Source organism: Oncorhynchus mykiss, chromosome 30 (genome assembly GCF_013265735.2).
Source record: "Oncorhynchus mykiss isolate Arlee chromosome 30, USDA_OmykA_1.1, whole genome shotgun sequence".
In the NCBI taxonomy this organism is placed as follows: Eukaryota; Metazoa; Chordata; class Actinopteri; order Salmoniformes; family Salmonidae; genus Oncorhynchus; species Oncorhynchus mykiss.
In genome coordinates, this window is record NC_050570.1 from 14301296 (window position 1) to 14324051 (window position 22756).

The following is a 22756-nucleotide window of genomic DNA, read 5'->3' on the forward strand; positions in this document are numbered from 1 at the left end:
TTGGAAGAAGAGAACTCAGTGATGTTGAAAGAGGGGTCTCAAAGGAGCATAGGGTTGAAAGGGGGTTGGTCTCTCTCTCAATTCAATATAAGGGCTTTATCTCTCTCTATGTCTCTCTGTCACCAGATCTCAACCCCATTGAACACTTATAGGAGATTCTGGAGCGGCACCTGAGACAGTGCTTTGACAATCGTCAACCAAACACCAAATTATGGAGAATTTCTCATGGAAGAATGATGTCGCATCCCTCCAATAGAGCTTGTAGAAACTTGTAGAATCTATGCCAAGGCACATTGAAGCTGTTCTGGCAGTTCGTGGTGGCCCAACACCCCATTAAGACACTTTATGTTGGTGTTTCCTTTATTTTGGCAGTGCTCAATAGTAAACATGTTTTAAGATTTCTTTAGAGGAAAAATTAAAGGCCTACAGCACACACATGGCTTGAAATAACTCATGTCTTTGATGATAATACTCTGCTTCCATCTGCTGGCCATCGGGATACATACAGTCTCTCTCTCTCTCTCTCTCTCTCATGGAACAGTCTTCAACAATCTTGGTGGAAAAGAATGAAAGTATGACACATAATTGTTTTTAAACTTTTAATATAAATGTTTTTATTTTACAATGTCAGTTGTAATGATACATGTGAACGGTATTCAGCTTTGCACTTCACTGGACATGTCGTTGGCAATACTGACGAACACATACTGGAAGTGTAAGAGCTTATACTTTTCAAAGTTGTTATTGTATGATATGGCAAAGTAGATGATGATATAATTAATTAATGAATAGGCCGCAATATAAGCAAATAACAGACTTTCCGAGACATTTCATTTTTCCAAGGTAAAAAGTATGAAACTCAAGTTCAGTATTACCGAAAAACTCTTTCTCTCCAGCTTCTCACCTCTAGGCTGCTCGCTATGATGGTATACTGTAGTGTACTGTACAATGATTTCAAATGCCAAAATTCTGTACAACAAAAATATATTTAACACAATCCATACTTTCACTAGTTTTTAAACTATGTTTGTCATGTGCTTTATCACATTTTGGACTTGGTATACAGTTTAGAAATATATATATATACGATTGTATACAGTTTTTTTTAAATCAAGCCAAGAATGAGAGCAAATATCCTGGTTTTACAATTCAAAGTACTTAAAAAACCTAACACAGGACTACCCACTGGGCAAAACAAATAGTTGAATCAACGTTGTTTCCACATCATTTCAACCCCCAAAATGTATGTGATGTTAAATCAATGAGGAGAATTTATTGGATTTGCAAAAAATTATCAACGTAGGGGCATTTTGTATTTTTGTCACCCAACTTTGAACCTAAATCCATTGACATGTTGAAAATTGTTGTTGATTTCATGTTTAATTCACGTTAGTTGACAACTCAACAAAATGTAAATCAAAACTAGACGTTGAACTGACGTCTGTGCCCAGTGGGTATGATTAAAATTCTAATACACAATGATTATATGTCCAAGTAAGCTTTTGAATCAAAGCAATACATTTACAGTATGTCTGACTTAATCCTAAACTCAAACAACAACCTTAGGCTAGCAAAGCCTATTCAGTCTGTTTTCTACAGGTTTATTTTACTCCTGCTATGTTAGGTTACTATAATAGAGACAGACACTTGGGCTTCAGACGTATTTTTGATGCAATTCTTCTGACATAAATCTGGAAATTAAACTGTATAGGTTGGCACTTGCCAATATATTAATCTAAAATCATAGTATTCGGAGGCAAAAAAAGTATACATTGAATTCTTGTTCAATTCTGCATTGCTTCTTGTAACCACAATGACATGGTGCTTTTAGTTGGCATGCGGTTATCGCATTCCTTTATTTTTTCCTTTATTTGTCGTCTAAACATGTTGTCAGCGAAGGTTTAGCATCCCGGGATAAATTAACTAACATATGGATCAGATTGATGTATTTACTATATCAACTGATATGACTGTAGCAGGTTCAACATAATGCCCTAAAATAATACCTCATCACAGTGTCTCTCACAGCTGAATAGAAATCAGGAGCAACCCTACATGAGAACGTGGTAGAGGGAGGACAGACGGAGGGATTATGTTGTAAAGCATTGTTACGATGTGCTGTATGAGGCAGTCCTTTCAACTAAGTCCTGAAATAAACATCACAATGTAACTGGACTGTATTCAACTGAAACTCTACGACTGTGCTTGGAAGGAAACATTTCATTCCGCCAGAAGCTAGAACTAACTGAAAAACAACTTGAAGTAGTATTCGTACAATACGTGCCGAGCTGAACATCAGAGATGTCCATGAAAAGAAGGAAAACAAAAAACACATCCTTAGAAAGCAGATGTGATCATCAGACAAACATTCTCAAGTCTCAACCACAATGGACATATAACTAATCACTGAATCACACCATTTCAATGTCTGCTACACTTCGTCATTGGCGAACTAAATCAGCACAACCCAGCTAGAGTTCCTGGTTGTTCAGGCAACAGTGTGAGGCAGAAGTGGCGAACAACTGTCCCGTGGATGGGAAGTGTAGATGGAAGAGCCAGTAGCATTGAGTGTGTGAACATCAGTACATACACAATTTAACAACAGCACCTGAAACAGTAGTCTATATTGTCTCTGAGAGACCATGTAGGAGAGAAAGAGCCAGGGCACAGCAGCACCAGTGTCTCTGCATCTGTGCTCATTTGGCCGCAGTTGTGCAGTTATGAGGTATCGTTGAGGAGAGGTTTGGGACGGGCCCAAGGCAGATGCCATGTCGAGGGGAGGGACATGGGACCTCACAAGGCCTGGGTACACGTTCCCAGCTCTAGCAGTTGGACTCCTTCTCATTGACGGGAAAGTAGCCTTCCTTGGTGGGAGGGTGTCTCTGACGGAGGCTGTCCCCATCAGCAGCAAAGATGGCCAGCAGCTTCTCTTGTTCCTTCTTGGTTTTGGGTAAGTCAGTGGACGGTGTGGTCAGGATTATAAAGCGCTACAGAACAACAGAGGAAATAGACAAGACAAGATTGGTTTGTTGTATTGGTTTGTATATATTTCTAAATTACAGTAGCTTAAGCCCAAAAAATTGACAATAGTAAACAGAGAAAAAAGTCAGTGGGGGTAAGGAGTGAAAACAGTAGGTGGTGTGTGGGACTTACCTCCTTCAGGGTACCTTCCACAGAACACATTTTGATGACCACCCAGAGGGGGACACAGAGCATGGAGGACAGGGCCAGGAGCCAGCCCAGGCCATAGCCCCACCAGGGGTACACATACTCATTGTTGTACTTCAGAGGGGTGTACTTGATCAGGGAGAAGGCAAAAGTACCCTGCGGAGGTAAATAGTCCATCAGCTCTGTCTTCTTGACAGTCACTGTTTGCTACGTCCTAGGTTTATTCAAGGTTTTTTTGCATTTATTTAAAAATAACAATAGTGACTTGCTTTCATTTGAGATCTTACCACTTTCTAAAAAATCTTAGTAAATTTGATGAGCCTTGCTGTGCAATGGTAGATGCTTTTCAATAGTAACCACCAGAGGTCAATCCTCAGTCAAAAGACAGAACAGGGTTTTAGTTCAAAACTAAAAGACTCACTAAGCAGGTAGCAGGAGTGAAGAACATCCAGCAGTATTTGATAATAGGCCCAGGGCGGTAGCCAATCATGTCCTCGATGTTGTCATAGAAACGGTCAGCACCTACAGGAACAGTGAGGCAGGCATCAGCAAGGGACAGATACAAATGAGTACTGTGGGAATGTGTAAGGAATCTAACTGGTTGCTCAAAATAGTACTAATTCTCATCAAAAAGGTATTCAAAATGGTCCAATAATATCACATTCAGTTAGTTGTTCCACTCCCAGATGCCCTTTCACTTCTATGGAGAGAAGACTACTGCTGGAGCCCAGAGAATGGATGAACAGTTAGTTGTTCCACTCCCAGATGCCCTTTCACTTCTATGGAGAGAAGACTACTGCTGGAGCCCAGAGGATGGATGAACAGTTAGTTGTTCCACTCCCAGATGCCCTTTCACTTCTACGGGGAGAAGACTACTGCTGGAGCCCAGAGGATGGATGAACAGTTAGTTGTTCCACTCCCAGATGCCCTTTCACTTCTACGGGGAGAAGACTACTGCTGGAGCCCAGAGGATGGATGAACAGTTAGTTGTTCCACTCCCAGATGCCCTTTCACTTCTACGGGGAGAAGACTACTGCTGGAGCCCAGAGGATGGATGAACAGTGCTTATGTCGTCAATTAAAATACCCCATTTGTCATGCTAATGCCCCCCTCAACACATACCCAAATAACTTGGCTAAACACTCACCATAAATCCAAGCAATGCAAACTGTCTCAAAGACAGCCACAAAGAGCAGGCACATCCCACTGGCAGCATAGTAGTCAAAGAGTTGGAAGACGTACATGCCTCCCTGGAGAGAAACATGTGTTACGTTACGGCAGGGCAGCTAGGGACACTCTCTCTGTTTTATCAAGGCCACACGTAGAGCAACGTGCAGATGCAAGAAAACATATAGCTCTTTTTGGGGAACATTAATTCTGATTATGAAGTTTAGCCTCCGTATATGGTCTACGATGTATGTAACAATATACGTTATAGAGCATACATTAGAGAGGCTATACTTCATACACAGACTGAATGTTCCCCAAAAGGAGCTAATTGTATTCCTGATGTCAGTATCTTATGGTCGAATGGCTCTTTTTTTAGCAAGTGTAGTAACTTTCACTCAAAGCCCTTAATGAAAGCCTTTGGGATTTCATTGTTGTTTATGAAGACAAGTGAAAGTTTCTGCCACTGTGCAGTTCTGAGACATGACCATAGGTAATTGGAGTCAGAGCGGAGAGTTGGGGTCAGAGCCAGGGTCAGCCATTTTATCAGCTACCCTTGACCAATTGGGGTGCTAGGGGGCACTGTGGACAGTGGCATACCTCGGTCAGCATGATGAGACCCATGAGGAAGGAGAAGATGGCAACCGCCAGAATGAAGAGCTCTCTGCGGTTCTTACGACGGAACGTTTTAGGGTACATATCCACCATGGCCGTCACCAGACTCTCCACACACACAAACTGCAGGAGGGGAGACAACAGAGGGGATGCTTTGTTACAGATAAAGAAAAACACCATTGTGGACATTGTTAGAGGCAGAGTTTGAACGCATTGTGTGTGCGTGTGTGCGTGTGTGTGTGTGTGTGTGACAAATTGTTTGATGAAGAATGTGAAAACCCAAGAAAGAAATTACTTTTGAGTCATTTAGCAGACACTCTTATCCAGAGCAACTTACAGTAGTTTCATACTGGTCCCCCGTGGGAAGCAAACTCACAACCCTGGCATAACAAGCGCCATGCTCTACTAAATGAGCAACACAGATGATGAGTGAGAGGAGACAGAGAGTGGAGAGCAGACAGACCGAGGCAGGGAGAGAGAGACAGAGAGCGAGACAGACAGACTCACAACCACTTCTCCAGACAGCGAGAGAGGAAAAAGACAGACCGAGGCAGGGAGGCAGAGAGAGAGAGAGAGAGAGAGACAGAGAGAGACAGAGACAGAGACAGAGACAGAGACAGAAACAGAGACAGACAGAGACAGACAGAGACAGACAGAGACAGACAGACAGAGACAGACAGACAGACAGACAGACAGACAGACAGGCAGGCAGGCAGGCAGGCAGGCAGGCAGTGAGAGAGAGACACAGAGACAGAGACAGACAGACAGACAGTGAGATAGGAGAAAGACAGACAGACAGACAGACAGACAGAGAGACAGACAGAGAGGAGACAGAGAGGAGACAGAGCTGTTCTAGTCTCACCTGGCTGTCCAGCCCCAGAAAGACGATCATGATGAAGAAGAAACAGGCCCAGAGAGGAGAGAAGGGCATCATAGACACAGCACGGGGGTATGCTATGAAGGCTAGACCAGGACCTGGGGCACAGAGGGTTATAACAGGTCATAGAGGAGTCCTAACAGGTCATAACAGGTCATTACAGACTTGTCATTCCGTGAGCAGGACTTTGGATCCGTATTGCAACAACAACCTCTACCCGACTGTATTCTAAACTATTAGGTAATCTCTGAACCTTGAAAGTTGACTTCTAAATATTAACATGTCTAATCATCAAGTTCAAGGCGAGCAGGAACTGGCTAGACATGCGCCCTACTCTGCGCCACCATCTTAAGGACCATTAGGCACCATTACTCACCATTAATCACCATTACTCACCATTAAGCACCATTACGCACCATTAAGTACCATTACGCACTATTAAGCACCATTACTCACCATTAAGCACCATTACACACCATTACAGAGAGAGCGAGAGAGGGGTGGCAGGTAACGTAGTGGTTAGAGTGTTGGACTAGAAACCGGAAAGTTGCAAGATCGAATCCCTGAGCTGACAAGGTAAAAATCTGTTGTTCTGCCCTTGAACAAGGCAGTTAACCCATTGTTCCTAGGCTGTCGTTGAAGATAATAATTTGTTCTTATCTGACTTGCCTAGTAAAATAAAAAAAAATAAGCACCAAGGTCGTGCTTATGTTGTGGGATGTTGAGCTAACGTAGGCTAATGCGATTAGCATGAGGTTGTAAGGAACAAGAAAATCTCCCAGGACATAGACATATCTAATATTGACAGAAAGCTTAAATTCTTGTTAATCTAACTGCACTGTCAAATTTACAGTAGCTATTACAGTGAAATAATACCATGCTATTGTTTGAGGAGAGTGCACAGTTTTCAACATTAGGCACATTTGGGCAGTCTTGATACAACATTTTCAACGGAAATGCAATGGTTCATTGGATCACTCTAAAACGTTGCACATACACTGCTGCCATTAGAGTTGCCAAAATCTAAATTGCAGCTGGGCTGGAAAAATCCATGATGGCCTTTCGATTGCATTTCAAAGATGATGGTACAAAAAAAATACAAAAGAACGGTTGTTTTTTTCTTTGTATTATCTTTTACCAGATCTATTGTGTTAAAAAAAAATAGGTCCGATCCTGAAGAGGTTTTAAGCACCATTACACACCATTAAGCATCATTAAACACCATTAAGCATCATTACTCACCATTAAACACCATTACGCAGCATTACTCACCAATATGCACCATTAAGCACCAATACAGCACAGTAAAGGGTTTTTCTTTTGAACAGTGTGGGGAATTTACAGTCAATAGCCGCTCACTTGGGGTAGAAATTCTACTTTGACATACTCAGTTCTAGTATTGTTGAAATTCAACAGATGATTCCATCTGACAGCACAAGCACGTACACTTTTTTCAATTGTGGAAAACCATACATTCTTTCCCAACGATGATGTAGAAATTGACTGTCTAGAATGGTTTGTGTGTAACGCTCTTTTACAAGGACTACTAACCTGATTCTGCCACCTCTGAGATGGGCACATTTTGCTCATAAGACATGAAGCCCAGGATGGAGAAGATGGCAAAGCCAGCCACGAAACTGGTCCCACTGTTCAGGAAGCATAACGACAAGCAATCTCTGTAAACCCAGAGAGGCAGTCGTCAGGAAGACGTAGACCATAACAACAGATACTGTACCACACACTAACCCCTTGAAAACTTCAAAGCAGAATCACTAAAACTTTACAGCTTCAAAGCAGAATCAGATACTGTCAGAATGCAGATCAATATACAAAACTGATGGTTAGGTCATTGGGGTATAAAACAGAACTGATGGTTAGGTCATTAGGGTATAAAACAAAACTGACTGTTAGGTCATTAGGGTATAAAACAGAACTGACGGTTAGGTCATTAGGGTATAAAACAGAACTGACGGTTAGGTCATTAGGGTATAAAACAGAACTGACGGTTAGGTCATTAGGGTATAAAACAAAACTGACTGTTAGGTCATTAGGGTATAAAACAGAACTGACGGTTAGGTCATTAGGGTATAAAACAGAACTGACGGTTAGGTCATTAGGGTATAAAACAGAACTGATGGTTAGGTCATTAGGGTATAAAACAGAACTGGTGGTTAGGTCATTAGGGTATAAAACAGAACTGACTGTTAGGTCATCAGGGTATAAAACAGAACTGACGGTTAGGTCATTAGGGTATAAAACAGAACTGACGGTTAGGTCATTAGGGTATAAAACAGAACTGACGGTTAGGTCATTAGGGTATAAAACAGAACTGACGGTTAGGTTATTAGGGTATAAAACAGAACTGATGGTTAGGTCATTAGGGTATAAAACAGAACTGATGGTTAGGTCATTAGGGTATAAAACAGAACTGACGGTTAGGTCATTAGGGTATAAAACAGAACTGATGGTTAGGTCATTAGGGTATAAAACAGAACTGGTGGTTAGGTCATTAGGGTATAAAACAGAACTGACTGTTAGGTCATCAGGGTATAAAACAGAACTGACGGTTAGGTCATTAGGGTATAAAACAGAACTGACGGTTAGGTCATTAGGGTATAAAACAGAACTGATGGTTAGGTCATTAGGGTATAAAACAGAACTGGTGGTTAGGTCATTAGGGTATAAAACAGAACTGACTGTTAGGTCATCAGGGTATAAAACAGAACTGACGGTTAGGTCATTAGGGTATAAAACAGAACTGACGGTTAGGTCATTAGGGTATAAAACAGAACTGACGGTTAGGTCATTAGGGTATAAAACAGAACTGATGGTTAGGTCATTAGGGTATAAAACAGAACTGATGGTTAGGTCATTAGGGTATAAAACAGAACTGATGGTTAGGTCATTAGGGTATAAAACAGAACTGATGGTTAGGTCATCAGGGTATAAAACAGAACTGACTGTTAGGTCATCAGGGTATAAAACAGAACTGATGGTTAGGTCATTAGGGTATAAAACAGAACTGATGGTTAGGTCATTAGGGTATAAAACAGAACTGATGGTTAGGTCATTAGGGTATAAAACAGAACTGACGGTTAGGTCATTAGGGTATAAAACAGAACTGACTGTTAGGTCATCAGGGTATAAAACAGAACTGGTGGTTAGGTCATTAGGGTATAAAACAGAACTGATGGTTAGGTCATCAGGGTATAAAACAGAACTGGTGGTTAGGTCATTAGGGTATAAAACAGAACTGATGGTTAGGTCATTAGGGTATAAAACAGAACTGACTGTTAGGTCATTAGGGTATAAAACAGAACTGACAGTTAGGTCATTAGGGTATTAAACAGAACATATCACTTCTCTGTTTAATCTTATCAGAGACACTTCTGCTTATTGTATCAATAATCTCAGTCTTATCTAATTAGGTGAGGTAGGAGGTGGGGTGTACAATACAGTAGAGTAGAGCAGAGTACAGTACAGTATAGCACAGTACAGAAGAGAAGAGCAGAGTACAGTAAAGTAGAGCAGAGTACAGTACAGTATAGAACAGTACAGAAGAGTAGAGCAGAGTACAGTAAAGTAGAGCAGAGTACAGTATAGCACAGTACAGAAGAGTAGAGCAGACTGGGAGGTAGAGGTGTAAGTGTGTGTTCTGAGGTGAGCCCTGACCTGTAGCAGTTGTTGTTGTACTTGTTGTAGCTCCCCAGGGCAGTCAGACACCCCAGACAGATGGCATACGAGAAGAAGATCTGAGTCCCTGCATCCATCCATACCTAGAAAGAACAGGAAGAAACCAAACCAACCAGCCTTTTCATTTGCTGGGAGAAACCATGGCATTGTTCCTGGCTGATACATTTACTTCTATGAAACACATTATAGAAAGACAGCTATAAACCCATACCAGTCAGACATTTTATGACCAAATAATTACCTACATGCTCCTCACTCTGTGGTAAACACGGTCACCCCATTTCTCATCACTTATTATGTCATCATCACCCACCATACAACCCCCAGTGATCTCTGTCTATATACCCCATAACCCCTTTTCAGTCCTAAGCCCACCCTCTCCACCCTGACAATGTCACTGGCACGCTGGTTCTCCATCTCAATGGCTCCTCAACGCCAAGTGTGGTAATTTTCCATCACAGACTCTGAACGACCAGCACAACACAGTTCCAATTTAAATGAGGGTGCTCTTTGTTCCATTCGGCAAAGTGGTGCTGAAGCAATGGGGGCACGTTTCAGTTTGCTGCCTGGCAGCCAGGAAGACTTCTGGTTGCACCCTATTGCCTATGTAGTGCACTACTTTTGATCAGGGCCTATGGGCCATAGCCACTGATGTTCTCATGGTACAGGCTTCTTGGAGTAGCTTGTCAGTGGATTGAAGAGGGCGCTAATTTTGTTTTCTGGTGTACTCAAATAAATCGCTCTCCTCTCCTCTCCTCTCCTCTCCTCTCCTCTCCTCTCCTCTCCTCTCCTCTCCTCTCCTCTCCTCTCCTCTCCTCTCCTCTCCGCTATGGTTACAATTGGATGCTGCCCTCAGCATAAGACAATGATGAGGAGACCTCTCATGTTTGGGTATAAGGAACAATAATACTATTATTGCTGAGCATTGAACTTGTTGTCATTATATTGCCTATGGTCCAGGACATTTACACAGTGATGACATCATGCAAATTAATGAACAATGGACAATATATGGATCCTACAGCTATCCTAGTTTTGTCTGTTTAGGCATTAGAATTGCATATCTCACATAGTTTCTTCTTGTTATAATTTTCATAATTTTTTCTTCATTACCCACCCTTACTCTTCAAGTCTGCTAACTTAATTGTAAAAGTTCTGAATTGGTTACTTATTTAGTTTAATTATTATTAATTTTATAAATACCTTAATACCAAAAATATGCTGCTTAAGAAATTTCATTTGTAAGGCTGCCACTAGCCGTTATACTACAACCATGTAATTATAGTGCAGGGCGAGGGGAACCGGGGAGGCTAGGGAGTAGGGGGGAAGGGGAATGGTTTATAGAGAGCGTCTTCTGGGTGGGGAGAGACCAATGGGTGGATTTCCCTATGGGTCCTGCTTTTTATTTTACATCCATGGGCTTATCAACACTAAAGATAACGATTACGTTTTAGAAAAACAATGGCAACACTAACTATTCTCTCATGAAATTTGAAAGGGCTAAATACTCCTGTCAAACGTTCCAGCAGTCATAATATTCTAGCAAGAAACCATATAAAAATGCTCCAAGAAACACACAAAATGACGTGCATGGAATAGAGAACCATTTCTGCAAACTGGCTGCTTTTTCATCAGCCCCAAACAAAACTACGGGTGTAATCATAATGATACATAAGAAACTCAAAATCACAGTCCTTGGTAAAGGCATGTTTGGATGACTGAGGTGCCCAAAGTAAACTTCCTGTTACTCAGGCCCAGAAGCTAGGATATGCATATGCAGTAGTATTGGATAGAGAACACACTAACGTTTTTAAAACTGTTAAAATAATGTCTGTAAGTATAACAGAACAGATTTGGCAGGCGAAACCCAGAGGACAATCCATCCAGGATTTTTTTTGTTGTTGAGGTCATTGGATTTTCCAATGCTTTTCTATGGGAAAACCTAATTATTAAGACTCAGATTGCAGTTCCTATGGCTTCCATTAGATGTCAACAGTCTTTCGAAATTGTTGGATGTTTTGTTTTTTGAAAAATGAAGAAGTATTCGTATTCTTTCTAAGTGTCACTCAGGTGGACTCTAGTGTTTTGCAATTTACCGGATGTTGTCAAATCGATCCCGGTAACGGGATTCTAGCCGTAAGGGATCCCTAAGAGGTTTTAAATGTATCCATAATGGAAAGAAAATGGCCTTTATTAATGTGTATGCTCCAAATTCATATGATCCTAAGTTGTATGATTCTCTGAACAGCATGTTGTTGGAATTAACTGAAATCCAGCTGGTTATTGGAACAGACATGAATGCCATTCTGGACATGCGGGACAAATCTAATAAGACCAACTACAATCTACAGGAAACCAAGGTTCTCCAACATGTACTCTCTATTTACAACCTCATTGATGCTTGGTGAGCTCATAGCCCTAAAGCAAAAGAGTACACTTTCTATTCAAACCGGCACAAAACATTCTCCAGAATCGATTTCATACTCTTATCTACTCCTCTATTTAATTTAATCAAGAAAATGGAAATTCAACATATGAGCCTGTCTGATCATCATGCTTATTACGGCCAGATACATATGTCAGAATATCCTAAAAGAGCCACAAGATGGTGCTTTAATGTCACTTACTACAAAATCATATTTTCTGTGAAGAATTTGAAATGGAATTGAATGAATTCATAATGATTAACAAAAATTCAGTTGACGATCCTCAGGTTTTATTAAAGGTTTTATTAAAAACAAAGCAACTGCATTTGCATCTGGGCTGAACAAATCACAATTAAAGAAGATGTCAGAATAGGAAAAGTTGTTAACAACGTTAGAACGTTCTCAACAAACACTTTTTTGAGATCATGTAGTGACTACTCACTTGAAAGTCAAGATAGAACTAAATCTATTGATAAGACAGAGAATATAATTTGCAATCCATCGAGTTAGACTCAACCATTACTTCCATGGTAATCGACCCAGTCATGGGTACTGGCTAACATACTGGCCAACAAGCTATTGAATCTGAATCAGGTGAATTACTATCAGAACCCAAATGAATCAACCAAAGATTCTTCAGTTTCTATAAAGAATTGTACATCTCTGATTGTAAATCCACACCAAGCCAGATCAAGTTTTTTTTTTTAAGAAATAAGAACTCCTCTTCTCTCAACTGTGGAAGCCGGCTTCCTGGGAGTCCAAACCTTTCTCCATGAACTCATGAGGGCATTGGCTAACATGAGTAGGCAAATTACCTGGTTGGGACAGGTTGTAGTGCTAATTTGTTGTTATTTTATTGTTGCTCTTTAATCATTTATTTTTCCATTTTTTTCTTTTTCTTTGTTTTATTTCTTAGTTCAGTTTATTTTAGTACACTTATTTTTCTTAAAACTGCATTGTTGGTTAAGGGCTTGTAAGTAAGCATTTCACTGTAAAGTCGAGACCTGTTGTATTCGGTGCATGTGACACATAAAATATACTTTGATTTGATTATTGAAATCAATTTCAAATGTGACTCGTTTCAGGAAACTAGGCGTATGTCACGCGTTACTACTTCACAGGAGATTCATTTGAAGGTAAACTTTCTTTTAAAATCAAAATGTGTTTTTGGCAGAAATGCCTTCTTGAACATTTGAACCTTCATGTGCCTTAATAACAAACTTGTATGTCATCTGTAAATACGAATAAAATTGTTAAATTACGTGCCTAGTTCATTTAGCCAGAAAACCTTCCCACTAGCCTTGATTGGCTGAGATAATGAGTGGGCTGGACATACCGAGAGATCGAGTTTTGAAATCAGTGGAATTAGAGTATGGTAGCGAAAAACACCTGTCTCCAGATTACATATTTAAACTAAGGGAGAAGCGTCCAACCATGTATACAGTTAAGATAGCTACATTTTCAGATATTACATGTTTCTAATTTTGTCAGAAAGTTGTTTTCATTTCAAGTGTATTGTTAGCTAGCTGGCTAACGTTTCTTGTATTCTCTGTGTAGTAATATTATTCGCATCTCAGAGCCATTTGTATTGCTAGTTATAGCTTAATGTTAGTTAGCTAACATTGAACCTGGTTGGTTAGCTAGCTGCAGATTCATGCAGGGTAATAACGTTGTGAGTTGGGATTATGGTTCATTGTTTAGCCAGCTAGCATGTTTTAACAGAAGACTCCATCCACTATGCAAGTAACCATTTCAAGAGGATGTTCATGATGTCAATGCAACAACTGTTGATAGACGTAGCTGGTAAATTCACTCATGAGTGTGCCAGAGCGCAGAATAACTCGTGAATTTATGAACACTCAACACCCATTGAATATGGCTGGTGTCTGTAAACGGCGGCAAAAAAAGCGTAATTAAATTGTTGCCAGCAGCACAGTTGCAGTCACCAACACTCTGGATAAGATAACAGTCTAACCAGCTCTGCTAGTGTGAGTAAAATGGTCAGAGTGAGCTGTTCTCTCATTTGTGTCTGGAAGTAGCTAACAAGCTAGCTAACGTTAACTAGTTGGCTTGGATGCTTGACTGCTGCTGTTAGGACATAACGCTCGGAAACACCCTACTCCTTGGCCAGGGCATTCAGTGTGCGCTCTGAACGCTCCAAGAGTGAAACGCTCTGAATTTATGAACAGACAATCTGACAGCGCTCTGAGTTTACAGGCGGGGATATAGCTTAAGAGGGTGTGAACGATGCTGAATGGGTGTAGACAAAGAAGAGCTCTCCAGTGGGTGTACCAAAACATTTAAAGGGACTAATTAATATGATATAAATACTACACAGTGCCTTCGGAAAATATTCAGACCCCTTGACTTTTTGTTACATTACAGCTGTATTCTAAAATATATTAAAAATATTTTAAAAATCATCATCAATCTACACACAATACCCCATAATGACAAAGCGAAAAAATTTTTTTTGCAAATGTATTAAAAATCAAAAACAAAAATACCTTATTTAAATAAGTATGCAGACCCTTTGCCATGAGAGTCGAAATTGAGCTCAAGGCACATAGCTGTCTATGTAAGGTCCCACAGTTGTCTATATAAGGTCCCCGACCCCTCCTGTCTCAGCCTCCAGTATTTATGCTGCAGTGTCGAGGAGGCTAGGGTCAGTCTGTTATATCTGGAGTATTTCTCCTTCCTTATCCGGTGTCCTGTGTGAATTTAAGTATGCTCTCTCCAATTCTCTCTCTATCTTTCTTTCTTTCTCTCTCTCGGAGGACCTGAGCCCTAGGACCATGCCTCAGGACTACCTGTCCTGATGACTCCTTGCTGTCCCTAGTCCACCTGGTCGTGCTGCTGCTCCAGTTTCAACTGTTCTGCCTGCGGCTATAGAACTGACCTGAACTGACTGACCTGACCTGTTCACCGGACGTGCTACCTGTCCCAGACCTGCTGTTTTCAACTCTCTAGAGACAGCAGGAGCGGTAGAGTTACTCTGAATGATCGGCTATGAAAAGCCAACTGACATTTACTCCTGAGGTGCTGACCTGTTGCACCCTCGACAACCACTGGGATTATTATTATTTGACCCTGCTGGTCATCCATGAACATTTGAACATCTTGGCCATGTTCTGTTATAATCTCCACCCGTTACAGGCAGAAGAGGACTGACCAACCCTCCACAGCCTGGTTCCTCTCTAGGTTTCTTCCTAATTTCTGGCCTTTCTAGGGAGTTTTCCCTAGCCACTGTGCTTCTACACCTGCATTGCTTGCTGTTTTGGGTTATAGGCTGGGTTTCTGTACAGTACTTTGTGACATCAGCTGATGTAAGAAGGGCTTTATAAATACATTTGATTGAAATTTGATTGATTGACAGTGCATGTCAGTACAAAAACCAAGCCCTGAGGTTGAAGGAATTGTATGTAGAGCTCCAAGACAGGATTGTGTCAAGGCACAGATCTGGGGAAGGGTACCAGAACATTTCTGCAGTATTGTAGGTCCCCAAGAACACAGTGGCCTCCATCATTCTTAAATGGAAGAAGTTTGGAACCACCAAGACTCTTCCTAGAGCTGGCCACCCGGCCAAGCTGAACAATCGGAAGAAAAGGGGCTTGGTCAGGGAGGTGACCAAGAACCCGATGGTCACTCTGACAGAGCTCTAGAGTTCCTCTGTGGAGATGAGAGACTAGCGTCAGGGACTGGGAGACTAGTCAGGACTGAGGGAAAGATGAACGGAGCATAGTACAGAGAGATCCTTGATGAAAAACTGCTCCAGAGTGCTCAGGACATCAGACTTGGGCGAAGGTTCAACTTCCAACAGGACAAAGACACTAAGCACACAGCCAAGACAAATGTAGGAGTGGCTTCGGGACAAGTCTCTGAATGTCCTTGAGTGGGCCAGCCAGAGCCCGGACTTGAACCAGATCTAACATCACTGGAAAGACCTGAAAATAGCTGTGCAGCAACGCTCCCATTCAAACCTGATAGAGCTTGAGAGGATCTGCAGAGAAGAATGGGAGAAACTCGCCAAATACAGGTGTGCCAAGCTTGTAGCATCATAACCAAGACGACTCGAGGCTGTAATCGCTGCCTAAGGTGCTTCAACAAAGTACTGAGTAAAGCGTCCGAATACTTACAGTACCAGTCAAAAGTTTGGACACACCTACTCATTCAAGGGTTTTTCTTATTTTTACAATTTTCTACATTGTAGAATAATAATGAAGACATAAAAACTATTAAATAACACATCATATGTAATCCTGTAATAACCAAAAAAGTGTTTAACAAATCAAAATATATTTCATATTTGAGATTCTTCAAAGTAGCCACCCTTTGCCTTGATTACAGCTTTGCACTGTCACGTTCTGACCATCGTTCGTGTGTGTTTTCCTTGTTTTAGTGTTGGTCAGGACGTGAGCTGGGTGGGCATTCTATGTTGTGTGTCTGGTTTGTCTATTTCTATGTTTGGCCTGATATGGTTCTCAATCAGAGGCAGGTGTTAGTCATTGTCTCTGATTGGGAACCAAATTTAGGTAGCCTGTTTTGTGTTGGGTTTTGTGGGTGATTGTGTTTGTGGCACCAGATAGGACTGTTTTGGTTTTTTCACGTTTCTTGTTTTGTAGATTGTTGTACTTTCATCTTTATTAAAGATGCACAAAACTAACCACGCTGCATTTTGGTCCGCCTCTCTTTCCCCAGAAGAAAACCGTTACATGCACACTCTTCAGGTTCTCTCAATCAGCTTCACCTGGAATGCTTTTCCAACGGTCTTGAAGGAGTTCCAACATATGCTGAACACTTGTTGGCTGCTTTTCCTTCACTCTGCGGTCCAACTCATCCCTAACCATCTCAATTGGGATGAGGTCGGGTGATTGTGGAGGCCAGGTCATCTGATACAGCACTCCATCATTCTCCTTCAAGGTCAAACAGCCCTTACACAGCCTGGATGTGCGTTGGGTCATTGTCCTGTTGAAAAACAAATTATAGTCACACTAAGCGCAAACCAGATGGGATGGAGTATCGCTGCAGAATGCTGTGGTAGCCATGCTGGTTAAGTTTGCCTTGAATTCTAAATAAATCACAGATAATGTCACCACAACACCATCAAACCTCCTCCTCCATAACTCACGGTGGGAACCACACATGCGGAGATCATCCGTTCATCTACTCTGCGTCTCACAAAGACACAACGGTTGGAACCAATAATCTCAAATTTGGACTCATCAGACCAAAGGACAGATTTCCACCAGTCTAATGTCCATTGCTCATGTTTTTTGGCCCAAGCAAGTCTCTTCTTATTGGTGTCCTTTAGTGGTGGTTTCTTTGCAGCAATTCCACCATGAAAGCATGATTCACACCGTCACCTCTGAACAGTTGATGTTGAGATGTGTCTGTTACTTGAACTCTGTGATTACATTTATTTGGGCTGCAATTTCTGAGTCTGGTTGGTCTAATTATCTTATCCTCTGCACCAGAGGTAACTCTGGGTCTTCCTTTCCTGTGGCGGGCCTCAAGAGAGGTTTTTGATGGTTTTTGCAACTACACTTGAAGAAACTTCCAAAGTTCTTGAAATGTTCCGCATTGACTGACCTTCATGTCTTAAAGTAATGAAGGACTGTCATTTCTCTTTGCTTATTTGAGCTGTTCTTACCATAATATGAACTTGGTATTTTACCAAATAGGGCCATCTTCTGTATACCACCCCTACCTTGTCACAACACATCTTATTGGCTCAAATGCATTAAGAAGGAAATACATTTTACAAATGAACTTTTAACAAGGCACTCCTGCTGAATGAAATGCATTCATGAAGATGGTTGAGCTACCAAGATGATTGCGCTCAGGTCTGTTCAACGCTGGCCCAACCAATCAGATTCCACTCTTCAAGATTGCTTCGATCACGTGGACTGGGATATGTTCCGCATTGCGGCAAACAACAACATTGACGAATGCGCTGAGTCGGTGAGCGAGTTTATTAGCAAGTGAATCAGCGATGTCGTCCCCACAGCGTCTATTAAAACATCCCCAAACCAGAAACCGTGGATTGATGGCAGCGTTTGCGCAAAACTGAAAGCGCGAACCACTGCTTTTAATCAGGGCAAGGTGACCAGAAACATGACCGAATACAAACAGTGTAGATATTCCCTCCACAAGGCAATCAAACGTCAGTATAGAGACCATGTAGAATGGAAAATCAACGGCTCAGACACAAGATGTATGTGGCAGGGTCTACAGTCAATCACGGACTACAAAAGGAAAACCAGCCCCATCGCGGACCAGGATGTCTTGCCCCCAGACAGACTAAACAACTTCTTTGCTCGCTTTGAGGACAATACAGTGCCATTGACACGGCCCGCTACCAAAACCTGCGGGCTTTCCTTCACTGCAGCCGACGTGAGCAAAACATTTAAATGTGTCAACCCTCACAAGGCTCCAGGCCCAGACGGCATCCCCAGACCATCTGGCTGGTGTGTTTACGGACATGTTCAATCAATCCTTATCCCAGTCTGATGTCCCCACATGCTTCAAGAGGGCTGTTCCCAAGAAAGCTAAGGTAACTGAGCTAAATGACTACCGCCCCGTAGCACTCACTTCCGTCATCATGAAGTGCTTTGAGAGACTAGTCAAGGACCATATCACCTGCACCCTACCTGACAACCTAGACCCACTCCAATTTGCTTACCGCCCCAATAGGTCCACAGACAATGCAATCGCAATCACACTGCACACTGCCCTAACCCATCTGGACAAGAGGAATGTGAGAATGCTGTTCATCGACTACAGCTCAGCATTTAACACCATAGTACCCTCCAAACTCGTCATCAAGCTCGAGACCCTGGCTCTCGACCCCGCCCTGTACAACTGGGTCCTGGACTTCCTGAAGGGCCGCCCCAGGTGGTGAGGGTAGGTAACAACATCTCCACCCCGCTGATCCTCAACACTGAGGCCCCACAAGGGTGCGTTCTCAGCCCTCTCCTGTACTCCCTGTTCGCCCACGACTGCGTGGCCATGCACGCCTCCAACACAAGACGACACTACAGTGGTAGGCTTGATTACCAACAACAACGAGACGGCCTACAGGGAGGAGGTGAGGGCCCTCGGAGTGTGGTGTCAGGAAAATAACCTCACACTCAACGTCAAGAAAACAAAAGGAGATGATCGTGGACTTCGGGAAACATTTATGTAATAAATGTATCACTAGCCACTTTAAACAATGCCACTTCATATAATGTTTACATACCCTACATTACTCATCTCATGTGGATATACTGTACTCTATACCATCTACTGCATCTTGCCATCTTGATGTAATGTATCACTAGCCACTTTAAACAATGCATCTTTTATATGTTTACATATCCTACGTTACTCCTCTCATATGTATATACGGTACTCTATACATCTTGCCTATGCCGTTCTATACCATTCATATATTTTTTTTATGTACATATTCTTATTAATTCCTTTACACTTGTGTGTATAAGGTAATTGTTGTGGAATTGTTAGGTTAGATTCCTCGTTGGATATTACTGCATTGTTGGAACTAGAAGCACAAGCATTTCGCTACACTCGCATTAACATCTGCTAACCATGTGTATGTGACAAATACAATTTGATTTGAGAGAATGCCAAGAGTGTGCAAAGCTGTCATCAAGACAAAGGATGGCTACTTTTTGTGATGTATTGTTGTCTCTACCTTCTTGACCTTTGTGCTGTTGACTGTGCCCAATAATGTTTGTACCATGTTTTGTGCTGCTACCATGTTGTGTTGCTTCTATGTTGTTGACAACACCATGCTGTGTTGTCATGTGTTGCTGCCTTGCTATGTTGTCATGTGTTGCTATGTTGTTGTCTTAGGTCTCTCTTTATGTAGTGTTGTGTTGTCTCTCTTATTGTGATATGTTTTGTCCTATATTTATATTTTCATTTTTTTTTTTTTGGTCTCAGGCCCCCGTCCCCGCAGGAGGCCTTTTACCTTTTGGTAGGCCATCACTGTGAATAATAATTTGTTCTTAACTGACTTGCCTAGTTAAATGAAGGTTAAATAAAATCAAATATATATATATATATTTTAAGAATTTCAAATATAAAATATATTTTGATTTCTTTAACACTTTTTTGGTTACTACATGATTCCATATGTGTTATTTCATAGTTTTGATGTATTCACTATTATTCTAAAATGTAGAAAACAGTAAAAAATTAAGAAAAACCCTGGAATGAGTAGACTTTAGACCGCCCCCTCGCCCATACCAGGGACCCTCTGTACACATCAACAACAATCACCCACGAAGCATCGTTAGCCATCGCTCCACAAAAGCGTGCAATGGGAACCACTATTTCAAGGTCTCAGAGCAAGTGACGTCACCGATTGAAACGCCACTAGCTAGCCATTTCACATCCGTTACACTCACCCCCCTTTTGACCTCCTCCTTTTCCGCAGCAACTAGTGATCCGGGTCAACAGCATCAACGTAACAGTATAACTTTAGACCATCCCCTCGCCCATACCCGGGCGCGAACCAGGGACCCTCTGCACACATCAACAACAGTCACCCACGAAGCATCGTTACCCATCGCTCCACAAAAGATCCAAACCTTTGACTGGTACTACATGTAATTGTGATATTTCTGTTTTTAATTTTTAATATATTAGCAAACATTTCTAAAAACAAGTTTTTGGTTTGTCATTAAGGGTGTTTTGTGTAGTTTGATGTGGGTAGTTTGAGGGGGGAAAAAATATTTAATCCATTTTAGAATAAGGCTGTAAAGTAACAAAATGTGTGGGGGGGGGGGGGGGGGAAATCGAGGGGTCTGAATTATTTCCGATTACACTGTATACCAATCCCCCTGCCACAGAAATAAAAGGCAATACCTGCTCAGTTCCGTTCAGAATAAGTACAAGTAGCAGGCTCGGTGACCCCATCTCACATCTGCAATTTTTATAAGTTCCTGGAGGCCCTGGCCCAGGCTATTCGACAATCAAATAAATTACCAGTCCTAACTGACTTGCCAAAACTAGCTTGTTAACAAGACATTTGTGGAGTGGTTGAAAAACTTTTTAATGACTCCAATGACTCCAACCTAAGTGTATGTAAACTTCCGACTTCAACTGTATGTGTGTTGACTGAATATACCCAAGTGATGTCTGCTAAATGAACGCATTGATGGCGCAGACATATAGCCTCGGCTACTAAGCACAGATAAATAAAAACTCAAAACATGCTGTTCTGTTCTTTTGCAATACATTGTCTTAGTATCATATTTTTTATGACCTTCCTAAACTAAAGCCTTATATGAAGCAGACAATGTCCTCTTGATGCAGTGAGGGGAGCAGAGAAATAAAATGTATTGGCTCTTGGCTGAATGTGAATTCCATCTCAAATAATTTTAAAAAGTATACATGTCCCAACTGTGGATATTATTTTAGACCTATAGGCTTTAGCCAATGTTCTCTGTAGACACACAGGCACAAGCAATTATTGGGGTGGGGTCACACATACCAATGGAGGGTGTGACACCACACAACCAATGCTCCCTGTAGACACACAGGCACAAGCAGTTGGGTGGGTGGGTGGGTGGGGGTTCACACACACCAATGAAGGGTGTGGCACACTATACAACTTAATTTGTTTCTGTCCAAGAGTCTACACTCAGCCACACACCTAAGCCTAGCAAACATAGCCTACTCGAAAAGATGCATTACTTTTCCAAAATAATGTATATGTCATTCAATTAATTTTAAGAACTCCAAATGCAAGTTAAAAAACATATATTATTATTTTTTACTTTGGTTTATTTTGTAAATATTTTCTTAACACTTTCTTAAACTGCATTGGTGGTTAAGGGCTTGTAGGTAAGCATTTCACGGTAAGGTCAACACCTGAAGGGGTGCATCAAATCAAACCAAATTGTATTTGTCACATACACATGGTTAGCAGATGTTCTGCTTGTGCTTCTAGTTTCGACCACGCAGTAATATCTAACAAGTAATCTAACAATTTCACAACAACTACCTTATACACACAAGTGTAAAGGAATTAATAAAAATATGTACATATAAATATATGGATGAGCGAAGGCCATGGGGCATAGGCAAGATGCAGTAGATGGTAAAGAGTACAGTAAATACATATGAGATGAGTAATGTAGGTTATGTAAACACTATATAAAGTGGCATTGTTTAAAGTGACTAGTGATACATTTATTACATCCCATTTTAAATTATTAAAGTGGCTAGAGATTTGAGTCAGTATGTTGGCAGCAACCACTCAATGTTAGTGATGGCTGTTTAACAGTCTGATGGCCTTGTGATAGAAGCTGTTTTTCAGTCTCTCGGTCCCTGCTTTGATTCACCTGTACTGACCTCGCCTTCTGGATGATAGCGGGGTGAACAGGCAGTGGCTCGGGTGGTTGTTGTCCTTCATGATCTTTTTGGCCTTCCTGTGACATCAGGTGATGTAGGTGTCCTGGAGGGCAGGTAATTTGCCCCCGGTGATGCGTTGTGCAGACCTCACTGCCCTCTGGAGAGCCTTACGGTTGTGGGCGGAGCAGTTGCCGTACCAGGCGGTGATACAACCAGACAGGATGCTCTTGATTGTGCATCTGTAAAAGTTTGTGAGTGTTTTTGGTGATAAGCCAAATTTCTTCAGCCTCCTGAGGTTGAAGAGACGCTGTTGTGCCTTCTTCACCACACTGTCTGTGTTGGTGGACCTTTTCAGTTTGTCCGTGATATGTAAGCCGAAGAACTTAAAACTTTCTACCTTCTCCACTACTGTCCCATCGATGTGGATAGGGGGGTGCTCCCTCTG

General features: G+C 41.6%; 1 protein-coding gene across 2 annotated transcripts in view; it reads right to left on the reverse strand.

Annotated features, from left to right (window-relative positions):
• Positions 1 to 585: 585 nt before the first annotated feature.
• The window catches only part of LOC110521389 (sodium- and chloride-dependent GABA transporter 2), a 57404-nt gene continuing 35233 nt past the window's right edge, over positions 586 to 22756 (reverse strand). For both annotated transcript variants that reach the window (XM_021598919.2, XM_021598918.2), the window contains exons 8-15: positions 9500 to 9603; positions 7379 to 7503; positions 5813 to 5925; positions 4936 to 5073; positions 4316 to 4418; positions 3590 to 3690; positions 3154 to 3324; positions 586 to 2987 (exon numbers count right to left, since the gene is read on the reverse strand). In XM_021598919.2, the coding sequence (XP_021454594.1) occupies positions 2823 to 2987; positions 3154 to 3324; positions 3590 to 3690; positions 4316 to 4418; positions 4936 to 5073; positions 5813 to 5925; positions 7379 to 7503; positions 9500 to 9603 (1020 nt within the window). In that variant the 3' untranslated portion in view covers positions 586 to 2822. The remainder of the gene's footprint in view (positions 2988 to 3153; positions 3325 to 3589; positions 3691 to 4315; positions 4419 to 4935; positions 5074 to 5812; positions 5926 to 7378; positions 7504 to 9499; positions 9604 to 22756) is intronic.